The following is a 14,817-nucleotide window of genomic DNA, read 5'->3' on the forward strand; positions in this document are numbered from 1 at the left end:
TTATTTACATCATGCTGGGGCTACAGGATTGAAAATGAAGTGAAATCTGCCCACCATTTAGATATACCTTAAGGCAATTGTGCAATTGGAACCATCAGCTTGTTTTATGTGTGTGTATATACAGTATATATATATATATATATATATATATATATATATATATATATATTTAAATATATTATATTGGCAAAAGTATTGGGACACCCCTCCAAATCATTGGATTCAGGTGTTCCAATCACCTCCATGGCCACAGGTGTTTAAAATCAAGCACCTAGGCATGCAGACTGCTTCTACAAATGATGGGTCACTCATAGGAGCTAAATGAATTCAAGTGATAGGTTGCCACCTGTGCAAAAAAGTCCATCCGTAAAATTTCATTGCTACTAAATATTCCACAGTCAACTGTTAGTGGTATTATAGCAAAGTGGAAGCAACTGGGAAAAACAGCAGAAGTCGCCAGCTGTCTGCAGAGTTAATAGCTGAAGACCTCCAAACCTTGTGTGTTCTTCAGTTTACCACAACAGTGCATAGAGAACTTCATGGAATGGGTTTCCATGGCCGAGCAGCTGCATCGTGCATGGTGTAAAGCATGCTGCCACTGAACTCTAGGGCAGTGGAGACGTGTTCTCTGGAGTGACGAATCACACTTCTCTGTCTGGCAATCTGATGGATGTGTCTGGTTTTGGTGGTTGCCAGTAGAATGGTACTTTCCTGACTGCATTGTGCTAAGTGTAAAGTTTGGTGGAGAGGGGATTATGGTGTGGAGTTGTTTTCCAGGGGTTGGGCTTGGCCCCTTAGTCAGTGAAGGGAACTCTTAAGGCATCAGCATAGCAAGACATTTTGGACAATGTCATGCTCCTAACTTTTGTGGGAACAGCTTGGGGATGACCCCTTCCTGTTCCAACATGACTGCGCACCAGTGCACGAAGCAATGTCCATAAAGACATAGATGAGCAAGTTTGGCATGGAGGAACTTGACTGACCTGCACAGAGTCCTGACCATAACTCGATAGAATACCTTTAGGATGAATTAGAGTGGAGACTGTGAGCGAGGCCTTCTCGTCTGACATCAGTGCCGGACCTCACAAGTACGCTTCGGGAAGAATGGTAAAACATTCTTATAGACACACTCCTAAACCTTATGGACAGCCTTCCTAAAAAATTTGAAGCTGTTATAGCTGCAAAGGGTTGGCCAACTCAATATTGAACCCTATGGACTAAGACTGGGATGCCATTAACCATATACACTGTATCTCTATCTATCTATCTATCTATCTATCTATCTATCTAAATATGTATTTATTTTTTGCAGGCTCTAGACTTTCTGGCAAAAGTAACCTGGGTAGCTACGGAGCTGCCTGATCACTTTTATCCAGACCTGGATAGTCAATTTACTCAAAACATCTTTTACATTTTATAAAAAATAGAAATCAAACTATGGTGGTGTGCTCACTTGCAACTACCATCTTTGTATTCTAAAGGTTCTCTGCTTTCAAAATAATTATACTATTTATGGAGCTTTAAGAGATGTTCAGGCCAAAAATGCAATTTTAACATGCATGCCAAAAATAAAAATAAAAGGGGGCAAAGCAAACATAGTGCTTTGCATGCATAGCCATAGTACAGATTTGCTTTAAGGCATGGTAAAGTCACCTACTGCTCCAAATCATGACTGATTTAATACAAAAAATCTATGGATGAAAGTTAAAAGTATTATTATTGTTTGATCAACAATTCATAAAGCAACAGATGAGAAATAAACACACAGAGAAATATCACACTGCCTGCACGTAAAATTATATAATAGCTTCCCATTAATATCTCTGTGGGACAATATACAAAAATAAAAAATTAGTGAATAACAAAAAAAAGGGCTGAGCAACTACAATGAAAACCATGATTAAAATCTTGGCACATTGCCCTTCTCAAAGATACAGTTAAAATAACATTAAAAACCCTGGAAATTTATGTTTAAGCGGTTGTTTTTATTTCTCTTAAATACAACAGGAAGAAAAACAAACTGATGATTTGCTGCAACAGTTCCCTCTAAAATCTCAAACACACTTATCACACAGCAACTTAATCTTCTTTGTTCATTGCTAAATATATCCAAAGCATCAGCTATAATCTGTCCTCATAACCTTGACCTGACTATGCAGTTATCTGTTTAGTCACTTTTCATTATCCAGTCCTTATGTAGATTTACATTTAGTTCTGAAATAAAAAATAAATAAATACCCCTTGATTTCCTTGAATGTTACATTACTTTCAGCTGTGATCAAATATTTTTTCCACATGACTGCAGGACTTTCATTAGGGTTGATAAAATCTCCAGGCATGCTTTCTTTGTTTTTCACATTTCCATAGAGGTCCCAAGGCTAGAATAGCCATTCATGTGTTTTTATTTTACATGCAAGACAGACTTCATCCTCGGTTGTGGTGAACCCTTCATTGTAGGTGCACCAATTACATATAATTGGTAGGTCTTGTACCGTATTCTAATGTTCCTCCAGTTGGAGGGAGGTTGGTTTGCCTGATTGCAGTGGTAAAATGGACAAATTCCCTGTTCATTTTCAGTAGTGCTATATGATGCAAACACTTCAGTAAGTATACATGTTTGGCATAATAGAATCCTTGTATACCAGTTCAAATTCACTTTTCATTATCCAGTTTTAATAAAAATTTACATTTCAGAAGTGCAAAATAAATACCCCTTGGTTTCCTTGAACATTATCTTACTTTCAGCTGTGATCAAATATTTTTTCCACATGACTGCAGAACCTTTATTAGGGTTGATACAATTTCCAGTCAGGCTTCTCTTTTATTTCTATTTTTTTTTATTTCCATAGAGGTCCCAAGGCTAGAACACTTATAGTAGGCATATTTTCTTTGTATGACGTTTATGTGACTTTCTCATGCAGTTCGGACTTCTTCATCAGTTGTAGTGAACCCATCATTGGAGGTGCACTAATTATATGTAAATGTTAGGTTTTGTACAATATTATAATGTCCCCCCAGATGGGGGGGGGGGTGTTTTTTCTAGATACAGTGACCACATTGAAAAATTCCCTGTGCATTTTTTAAGTAGCACTATATAATGCAAACACTTTACTAAGTGTCCCTGTTTGACTTACTGCTAACCTTCTATACCAATTAAAGGTCACATTTCATTATCTAGTTCTCATGTATATTTAATTTTTTTTTCTAAAATAAAAAATAAGTAAAATAAATTGATTTCTTTGAACGTTACAATACTTTGAACTACGATTCCTCCATCTACCTTGTTGGTGTGGATAGAGGAATGTGTTCTTTTTTTATCATTAAGCCCACTGGCTAAACCAAAAAGCACTAACGATTTATGGCTAGCTTAAGTCTATTGAGGTGGAATGCTTACAAAAACTTATTGCAAACATTAGCACAAAAGGGTTTATTTACTAAAACTGCAGAGAACAAAATCTGGTGCAGCTGTGCATGGCAGCCAATAAGCTTCTAGCTTCAACTTGTTTGATTAACCTTTGAGAAAAAAAAACTGTAAGCTGATTACAGATGCACACCAGATTTTGCACACTCTAGTTTTAACAAGTCAACCCCAATGAGTTTCATAAAAAAAGTATACATCTCTTTGGTGGAATTGTCCTAAGTCTATGTGTTTCTTGTTTACACCTATATGTTTCATGCTGAGCATATGATGCAAAATGCATAAGCACTGGATGAAAAAACACACGTCAAACTGATCAATAGATCCCATAATTTATAGTATACCGCTGATTTTTTTATGCAAATCTTTGCAAGAGAAGCTTGGTGCCATCTTCTTCACAAGACTCCTCTTTGGTGTTCAAATGGGATGTGGATGTAGACTAACCAAAAAGGAAGTTTGGTTGGGGATAAGTTGTAAAGTTAAGCTGAATTTGTATATGGAGAAATTTCCAAATATCTTTAGTTGTCTTTAATTCATATATGTATCTAGCGATCATTTTGACATGTATTTTTCACTAGAGGAAACAGCATAATATGCTCAATTTAACATGTCCACATATCTGGAAGTTTCAAATTTAAGTGGTGCCAAAAGAGTGCTCAACATATTTTAAAGTTTTAAAGTACCAGTGACAATGCTTTATTAGTGAAACATGTATGTGTATGCCATTAGGGTAGCTGGTTAAAAAAGCTTATTTCCCCTTTAAAACCCAGCAATGAAGCTATGATTTGTGAAGTTCTCATGCAGCTCTCTTCTAGCCTGTCAGGTGGTTAAAACACATGCTAGACAGGGGCTAGTTGGAAAGGTGTTGGTAAAATTTTACCCTAGGATCTGATTTGAATGGATATGAGTATTTTCTACAACTGAACTATCTAACGAGTGATTGTATGAGCATAAATGTAAACATGTAAATAATTAATTCTGCAAGCCTAACATTACTTTCTATTTTCTGTTTTAGCAAGAGAGACATCATGAAGTGACAAGAAACAAAGGTAAATCACTTTATTTTAAGTTGTTTACTTTGCCTGGTGAACAGATGCAAGTTAGGGGTGTCAAAAGTATTAAATGAGAGATAACAAGGGAAATTGGTCTACTTCTCTGTCTGTGTGTTTTAAACATTTTAGCATGGCGTTTCACAGCTTCAAATGTTGGTTAACTAACAGAGATCTAGGCAGCGTGCCCAGAAAACACTCAGTTCAATACAATGACACGGTAGGAAAACAACAGTTTTTTTACCATTGACATAAGTATAGAAAGTAAGAAAGCAAGAGACAAATGTTATAAATAGGTTCACACCTACAGCAGAGATATACTCACCTTCTGTCCAATTATTCAAGAACCACTTGCTTCTTCTCCAGTTCCAACATTCTTCTACACAACTTTTTCCAGATTCTGCATCATCCAGCCATCCCGATAGATCTCCCAGGATGATGTAACTCCCGTGCACATACAAGGAAGTTATTTCATCCCAGTATGCAGTAAACGAAAGTTGTGAACAGGAAGATAAGGAACCTTTATTGAAGAAGATACATTGCTTTACTAAACTCAAATAGACTGTTGACTTTGAAAGGAAGGTTTCTCCTAGCTTAGTGAATGAATTGAAGGTTTACTGCCTTCCATCATCCAATCATATACACACAAAAATATATATTTTTTTTCTTGCACTTTATTAGGTATTTTTTGCTAAGAGAATTTTCACCACAATAGCTTAGCTACTGTAAGGGAACTTCACTTACAAAGTGAAACATTTCCTTGCAAAGTGCACCGCCTTTTTTTGCATTTACTGCAGCAAATAAATCCAAAAGTATATCACATGTGTTTGAAAAAGGGCTATAGATGCTCTTTAAGACACAGTTAAATTTGCTATATAATTTGGGAACCTGTGTGAAATGTTGGGTTAAAATAAAACAAAGATCAGTTCTAAAAAATAATTACTGTGAATTTACTGAATGAAAGGAAATTAAATGTAGAAAATGAGTATTGATTTTACAGGTAGCTGTAGGGTTACATATCCATGGTCAATTTTAATATTATGCTAGTGCACTTTATTTTTTGACAATCAACACATCTTTGAAATCAAAATATGACTGTCACCAGCAGTCAAAGCATGATTGCATATTTTCATGACTTACTCATCATATGTCTATTACTGTTTTCATCTGAACAATCTGCACAAAAGGATTTAATTGATGTGCCAGTAAGTGTTAACATTTGACAAAAATGAAGGCACTTGACATCATTAGATTGCCCTATTTGCTATTGTACATTTTAGGTCAATTTGTTTATGAGCTATGAATTCCTGCTTGTTCCCTTTCTTATTATCCCCAATAATTCACTCCTTACTTGCCAACTTCTTTTCCGGTGATCCTGACAGGTTTTGTTCAATTGTCTTAAAGAGAATTAGTGGTATTAATATCAAATTATTCAATCTTAACCTAAAAAGTCCTTATGCACAGTAAAGGCATCTGCCTCTGTGACACAGAAACATCCACATAAGCAATATAAGACAGAAAAGTAAATGTGCATCAAAAGTCCATACATATAAGGATGATAAAAAATATCTATGTGCACCAGGGGATATCCTCCACCATCCACAACTGAAGAATCAATTCCACCACAAAATGTGATCCTCCACCATATACTGTATATCCACAATGTGGTCCACCAGATGCAGCTTACACTAGGGCATACAGGTTGTCCAGATTGGATGAATGAGGCAGCATGTGCTGTGGGTAACAGAGTGCAGGGGTCAGATGTATATACACCCCAGGACACAGCACAGTTGCCTCTATGTGATCCAGCAGAGTAAGCAAAGTCAACTAGTCTGTCATAGAGAGCAAGAGAATAGTTATTGCAGACAGTTTGTGTGTAGAAAAGACTAGAGTTATTCCCAGCCTAACTTGCCAGGGGTCCTCAGCCAGTCACCTGAGCATGACCTCTGTAGGGAGTTAGGGCAGCTTCTGGTGCTTTTGGTGCTGCTGTCAGTCCTAGCATGAAGTCAAGTGTTCTGTGGAACAAGGTGCAAGGTTTTCTATGTTGTATTCCAGCTCAACTTCACAGGTGCATCTTCACTTGTGATCAGTGTTAAGTCTCACAGTGGAGGAGTTAGACTTCATTATCTCTGCTGTATCTATGGCCCAGTTCATGGACTTTTCATAGTGGGTAGAGGTCATTAAATACTGCTAGGCAGCTAGGGAGCTAATGCTTGCACCCTTCTCCTTTCTCCTTCTCCTCCAGGGTAGGCAGCCAAGTAGCTTTTAATTGTTAAACCTGAGAGACTTTTCTATAGAAAAATATCACACAGCTCCTTGGCCAGGGACTCTTTTTTATTGGAAGACAGCCTGCTTCTAGCGGGAACTGACCCTGTAAAATAGGGAAAAATGGTCAGCCTAATACATATGTTGTGTGTTTGGTTGGGGGAGGGGCAGGGGGTGCCTAAAGCTAGTACACACAGAATCTGGTGAAGCTGTGCATAAAAATCAGCTTCTAGGTTTTATTGTTAAAGCTTAATTGAACAAGCTGACGTTAGAAACTGTTTGGTTGGTATGCACAGCTGCACCAGATTCATATACATATACATCAGCAGCTGTTTACATTTGGACATTCTCTTTCTAATTGAAATTCCATTTTTCTGTTTCAAAAGAGCAAGCAGGGAGGCGGATGATTTGAAAACGCTGATCAATGATAACAAGCACCAGAGCAGCTAAGAATAGACAGATAAGCATATGGAAAGGATAGAAAGACAGCAGCGCCAATCTGAATGTAGTATTTGTTTACAAGACTCACAGGAAACAAGCAGTAAAGAGCATGTAAGCAGAAAGCCTCTCTGAGTGGTGTGGGCCTAGGTAGCTGAAAGCGGTGTTGTCCTTTGTCCTGGTCACGCTGGTGGATTCCAGGGCTCCAGGACTGCTGGAGAGACACACAGGGGCAGACAGCTGACATGTCACCGGAAGCAGGAGGTGTGGCGGAGACGCACATTCGAAGCATGCATGCTCCTTCCCCAGGCCCGCATACATGCGCTTTGCTGCTCTTTTCCTGTAAGTTTTCTTACCTATATTAAATGGAAATACTACACTCAGATTGGCGCTGCTGTCTTTCTCTCCTGTTTGCCTTTAGAGCTGCTTCTTGCTCTGATAGCTGGCTGCCTTTACATCACAAGTGTCCCTGGGAAATATTACACCAGGATCCCCTCTGTTGCCTATGGACTTTTTAACTTATGGTCTCAACCCCTATACATGGACTGCTTCCTTTTAATTTAGCTTGGGTCCAGTTTCTATTCATTCCTACATCTGCATCACCTGGATAGAACTCTAAGCACTTCTCTCCACTATCCTTAAACATATGAAAAGGAACATGGAGTTTCATTGGTTGGATGTGAATGAAAATACAAAATATTAATATGGAACATACTGTATAATGGTTATCTGAACAATGAAAACGTTAGAATTTTCGTCTATTTAGTCCTAAATATACTAAAGAAACTATATATAAATCCTTATTTCTTTTAAAGTGGTGGTCTATTTAAAAGATAAGGTAATGTAATCAAAACTCTTTTAAAATATATTTGGAATACTTGTGTTACATATTAGAAGTGTACTGTTTTATAGTGAGTCTACTAAAAAAGATATTAGAAAACAGAAACTGCTTGATATATGCCTATCGCTAGGAAAATAAATGTAATTTAAGAGTCATTATTCCTAATGTTGTACTTAATAGTACAGCAAAACACGGTTTCCCTTTAGGATCACACAGGCCTTAATACAACAACTTCTAATTAATGTTTGGTAAGAAAGAAAATCATGGTTGATAGGATGCATCAACCAAGTAATGCTGAGAATCTAAAAAAAAAACAAAAAAAAAAACAAACTTAAAAAGGGAATAAAAAGAGAAAACGATAAAAGAGATATTCTTGTGCAAAGAACAAATGCATTCCAATCTAACAGAGAGGTCATTCAACTACTAACAAAAGCTTTAGTGAAATAAATGAAACTTTCTGGCACAGCCTTAACTAGGAATTCTTAGTGAATCTACTCTTTTTCTATAACCTCACTTTGTGTCTTTCTTTTGGTGGTCTGATCCTCAAGTTTTACAATTAAAGTGATCTCTTATACATTTTTTAAGCTGAACTCCGGGCTGGAAAAAAAATTACCTTTGCTGTGGAGGCCCCATGCTAGCAAGGGTTTCATGCTCATTAAGTTTATGGGTACAGAATAAAGGAATAATACTTACCTTATTCCTGGCTCTAGCAGGTTTCCTCCATCCTTGCAACTGATCCAGCGTGCTGACTTTATAAGGTGTTCTCTTCAACAGTCGCATGTTTACCTCCACAATGTACAATGTAGGGGTTAATAGCTCTGCATTGTATGTGATGAAAGAGAGGGACCACCCACAGCTCAGAACTTTATGGAGAAGAGGACAATGCTGAAGTCGGCCAGAGTGGGCACTATGGTAAACATTACAGTCTCATTCAATAACCGTAGATATAATTAGCATTTATTCCCTGCACTTTTTAGAATTTCAGAGATCAGCTTTAATGAGAACGTATTCTTTACAATATAAATACATTTTTATACTTAGAGTTCTCATACAGCAGATACATGACAATTGTTTTGTAAATATTATTGATTTAAAAAGCTTTGTATTCGTTACAAGTAGATGTAAACCAAATCGCTAAAATGGTATATCAAATGTTTCATGTTGAAATAGTCTCTAAAGTTCTTTTCAAACGTTTTAATTTTACAACTTTCATTGAAAAAATACATAGTAGATATTTCCTGAAGGACTTTTTTTAAGCCCTTCTTGCAATGGCAGGACAACTGTGTGATCAGTTTGTTACATGTACCCTTTATTTAGACCCTAAGCAACAGAAATCTTTATTAAACAAAATAGATTGGTTGCTGCAACATCAACCCAAAATACCTTGTTATTCACCACACATTTATGTTAATATAATCAAAATGTTTAGTCCTTTTACTTCTTCCTCTTTTGTCTGCATATAAATATTTAGTAGTGTGTTTGTGAGGAAGGGCGCAATCTGTGTGATATATTTCTTATATCTATTAACAATTTTGTGTGTGTTACCTTCCTTTCTGCTAGTGACAATGTCACCTTAGTTGATTTTTTTTAAATAAAGACAAAGGATATTGAAATCTATTATGGATTAGTTTAAATTTAAAAAATGTAAATCCCATGGGCAATTGTTGTCCCCACTCCCACTTTTTCTTTTCTACTCACTCGTTCACTAATAATAAAACCCTCTTGCTTTTTGGACTCATCTTAGTCCACCATTACATGCCTTCAGGAGCTCAGTGACGGAGCACTGAAATTCATGCTTGAGTCCAACAGGTCTTGTTGAGAGGACTCTGATGCTCAACAGCTAATAAAAAAGTGTCCACCTCACCCAGGAGATGATCTGGGCACACCATAATAGACAGTCTGAAGTCCAGAAATGAAAAGACTTAGGACCGATTGCATTCCTAGATTGTAAGCTCCAAGGAGCAGGGCCCTTGAACCCCTCGTGTATTGTATTGTATTGTTACTGTGCTGTCTCGTGTATTGTCTCCCATTATAATGTACAGTGCTGAGCAAACTGTTGGTGCTATACAAATACTGTATAATAATAATAATAATTACAAGACCACAGAATTAGGTAAGTAAAAGGTATTTTTTAACCAATAAATTAGAGGGGGGTGGGAGTTAAAGGGTAGCATAGGAGTCAATGTATCCAAGTCTCAACTTTAACAAATTTGATAACAATGGTGGTGCTGGGAGTGGGTAATTTTGAAAGCAAAAAAACAAAACAAAAAGAAAAGCATTAGTATGTTTGTCAGCTACTATTCATTATGATGTATGAGAAGGAGTAATGATTCGCAACCGGTCTGATGCAGAAGGACATATGGTTGGGTGATATTAACATAGTAGGGGATGCCAGCCTGCATATGTGGTGTGTCCTGCACTGATTCTGGTGGATTTTTAATAATTCACTAATGTACATGTAAGAGCACAAAGTCTTCAAATGTTGCATTTATATTTTAATTTGAGCTATTCCAAATTAGTATTTATATTTTAATCACATTATAATTTTGCAAGCATGTAATAATCAGCTAAAATACTGTGCTGTTTGTATCATGGAAAGAAAAAGTATTGATTTGCAGATCATTAATTACTATATATGTCACATAGGATATTGATCCTTTTAATTTTACGCTTACCTTAACATCTAAATGTAAAATGATTTTTGCTTACAGATCAATTTCAGACATGTAATTCTTGACTGCACAGAGCATAGTGTCAGCTTTTTCTGATTAAATTAGCAGTGCCCTGCTTATGGCTTGATCTTTTCTATATAAATGTAAAATAATTTAAAGGCCATGTGGCCCATAGAGTATTTAATAGCACTCCATTAAAATTTTGTTTAAAAACAAATCACCTGTTTTAAACTCTCGGACCATCTAAGAATGCAAAAATTATACAACACATAAAATCTATGTTACTTTATACTTCTTAATGGACTTTAAAAATAATATTTTAAATGAATTAAATAAATGTACTTTTAGCAGTACTTTTTTATTTTTTCTACACGTATAGCAGTATACTTTTACAAGAGTTGATCATAATAGAACTGTGTATGTCTCTATATATAATCTGTTAATTGTATCTTGCTGTTAGAATCTGAGAAGAATTTTAATATTCAAGTAAACTGATTAACCAAACTCTATTGATTAACCAAACTATTGTCTGTGCCCACCCTTTTTTTACAGTCTCACGGAGTTGGTGAGAATCAGACTGTCTATGCAAACATTTGTTATTATCCTATTTGTATTCTCCCATGTTTGGGACTGTTGGAAACATGAAACATTCACATATAACAAAAGATTGCAAAAACTTTGCTAGTTATGCCATTGCAAGGTGATTTTCCCTACCATATCTTTGTGATTCTTGAAGACAGTGACATCTGTAAAAGAGTTAAGTCAAGTCATGTCTTTAATTAGAGAATCATGTGCCCACCCCTATTATTTCATGTGAAATGCAGTGCAATCTGGTCAGAGAAATTACAAGCAGAAGAGCTATTAGAGCTCATTAAGACTTGACAATGTCACAAAAGGATTTCTAAAGAACTAGGCCTCCATTGGTCCCAGGTTTGTGACAAAGGATCCTAGAGTAGTAGCGGCTAAGAATCTAAAGGCAGATGTGCTTGAGAATCTTTGGTTTGATCAGTCTAACAAAATAAACCCACAAACCTGCATGTTTTCTGCACTACTAAAACAATTTCTAGAAAAGTAGGTCAAACCTAAATGTCTGGTAAAAGTACGCAGCATTATAGTATACACAAAAGAGTATCCTAAACAGGGGCGGACTGACAACTCATGGGGCCCCCGGGCAATAGGGGATCATGGGGTCCCTGTGTCCTTGCCCAAACTCAAAAAAGCCTATGAAAAAGGTACCAGGGGCATCTCATGGGGCCCCCTACTGACCCCGGGCCCTTGGGCAGCAGTGCTCGAGTTTCCAAATGGTCAGTCCGCCCCTGATCCTAAACAAACCTCTCAAACATTTAAGCATGGTGGATGGAGTGTACTTTTGTGGGACTATTAGGGACGTGAATGATGGCATACATTAAGGAAACAATTCATTTTTGCAGTACAATATCAGACTATTGGTTTCTGATGCAAAACAAAAAAATGTGTCATACAGCACAACAGTGATCTACAGGAGGAACTAAACAGCACAGTGGTAAAAACAAAATATATTAGAATGTCATGGAGTCAAATTTTTCTTTTGCCAGAAACAATAAGTCAACTTGTTTCAGTGCTTGGTTTATCAGTGCTAAAATGACACAAACCATTTAAATAGAAAATGTATATGATTTAAAAAATAAATGTATAAATGCATAAGATCAAATTATAAAGATTAAAGCACTTAAAGTGTTACTAAACCCAGGACCCTGCATTCACTATGTCTGGTTTCCCACAGTACACACAACATGGAAACGCAATTACTTTAGTAAATATAAAATGCTAATTACCCTTTCTTATCAGCAGATAGAGCAGTCTTGTGACTTCTATCAGTGTCCAGCTGAGCACTGGTTAAAGTTTGTAGGAGGAGTTTTCATTCTCCACTCACTGCCCTTTGAGATTACATAACCCCTGACCCTCTGTCTGGGCAGTGTTATTGGCCCTGTGCTGGTAACATGCAGTCTCCCAAGAAAAAGAAAACACTTTCTAGCAATACACACCAAACTGAACGTGTGCAGAGTGCCCCGAGGCTCTGTTCTATCAGGAGATGAACTGGGGAACATGGAAGAAGGAAAGGATCAAAGAACACAGGATCAAACATCCTTTTTACACAATGCAGATGATTAACCCCTTAAGTTATACAGTTAGTATAACAAGCATGCTTTACTGCATATACAGACTGATTTTACTGTTTTGGGTTTAGTAACACTTTAAAGGATTAAAAAATAATTATAAATTAGAAGACACCAAAATTGTCTAACTGAGATTCAGTAAACAAAAGTTAAAAAGTGACTGAAATAAGGGAACAGGGTATTTATAGCATAATGCAATGCACTATACGTAATATGAAGAATTGAAGTAAATAAAGAAGGTGCACAATAAATGTATAGTGTTCAAACTGTGCTTTGACTGTTTTGTGAAATAAGAAAGTGAAGAAACAAACACTACAAGTTCGAAACCTAACATAACTTCTATTAAAGCATTAAGGATAAGAAATATCAACATGTAATCCTACAGGAAATATACACCTCATATTTAAAAATAAATCAGTAAAGGAGTCTATGAAATGTATGTTGATAAAACACTGAATAATCTGACCTCTAAAAAGTGTAGCTTGTTTCACACTCATCCAACTACTTTCTGTGTTGTCATTGTTTTTTCTACCCCTGGACTTCAATTTCCCTCTAAATTGCCCAGACAGGCTGACCCAATATTAAATGATAAGTTCACCTTTGCAGGTAAAAAAATGTCCATTTTTTTTTCTTCTAAAGAAGACTGTAAAGCATTGCACCATTTTTTTTTTCTAAAGGAGGCTGTGGAGTATTGCACCTGCGATCAGCAGATCGCAGGTGCAATCTCAGTCTCCTGCAGACTCTCTGCATAGTTCTCTGCCCATACCTCATATAAGCAGGCAGTTACTTGAGAGCAGGAAGAATCAATGGACTATGAGAGCGCTCACCAGCGCTCCTTGCAGTTCATTGAGAACTCCAAGCTGTCAGCCCTGATTGCTTACAATCAGGGCAGTCTTTAATACCGATTGGGCCCTGGGCAAACATTTTCTTGGGCCCCCACGCTCTGAGACATACAAAAAAATAGCAGGTAGACTCAAAATCAGTTTATTGCAGCAATTCATGGAGTGATTACAATTGGTTGCCAGAGGTTACAACACATAATTGCTGCTCACTGATTGGTTGCTATAGATTACTGCTTATCATTACTGCTTACTGATTGATTGCTAGATGTTACAGCACATTATTATTGCCAACTGATTGGTGGCTAGAGGTTACTGCACATCATTACTGCTAACTGATTTGTTGCTAGAGATTACAGCAGATCACTACTATGCAATGGTTGCTGGAGGGTACTGCACTATATTAATGCTCACAGAATAGAAGAGCTATTCCAAATAATTGAGCAAGTAAAGCAGTACAATAATACACTTACTACAAGAGATAGTCAAAAACTGTAGACATACTACAAGAGATGATTTGAGACTGGAGCCATACTATAAGAAATGATTTGAAACTGCAGCCATACTACAGGAGATGGTCAGAGACTGCAGCCATACTACAGGAGATGACCAGAGACTGTGAATGTACTACAGGAGATGACCAGTGACTGCGGATGTACTACAAAAGATGACCAGAGACTGCAAATATACTATAGGAGATGGCCAGAGACTGCAGACATACTATAAGAGATGACCAGAGACTGCGGAAGTACTACAGAAGATGCCCAGAGACTGCGGATGCATTCACATGAATGGGCAGCTGCATCTGCACAAACCTGCATAGATGTGAACCAAGCCTAAAATAAATGAATCAAGCTCAAGCAGTGTTGTGTTTCACTATGCCCGCCTGTGGAAGATGTCATGTGTGCCAGTGCCACATCTCTATTCATCTCTATTTACAGAACCGCCACTGCCAAGTCAGGGTTTAGGAACAGCAAGGGGAGAAGCACATACCTGGTCTCGGCCGGCCGAGCTCCGCTCACCATCTGCAGGCTCACCTCTCAGTACTCCCGGGCGCTCCCACTATCACCTCCTACCCTGTGGTGTCTTGGGCATACAGGCATCATAGCATGGGGCGGGGTCAGAGCAAACCTTGCAGC

At 37.3% G+C, this 14,817-nt stretch overlaps 1 protein-coding gene across 2 annotated transcripts in view; it reads left to right on the top strand.

Moving 5' to 3' along the window:
* Positions 1-14,817, top strand: part of FSTL5 (follistatin like 5) — an 841,716-nt gene that overhangs the window by 245,569 nt on the left and 581,330 nt on the right. For both annotated transcript variants that reach the window (XM_089670377.1, XM_089670378.1), the window contains exon 3: positions 4,434-4,467. In XM_089670377.1, the coding sequence (XP_089526503.1) occupies positions 4,434-4,467 (34 nt within the window). The remainder of the gene's footprint in view (positions 1-4,433; positions 4,468-14,817) is intronic.

Source organism: Staurois parvus, unplaced genomic scaffold (genome assembly GCF_062004578.1).
Source record: "Staurois parvus isolate SC_StPar_1 unplaced genomic scaffold, SC_StPar_1.0 ptg000090l, whole genome shotgun sequence".
In the NCBI taxonomy this organism is placed as follows: domain Eukaryota; kingdom Metazoa; phylum Chordata; class Amphibia; order Anura; family Ranidae; genus Staurois; species Staurois parvus.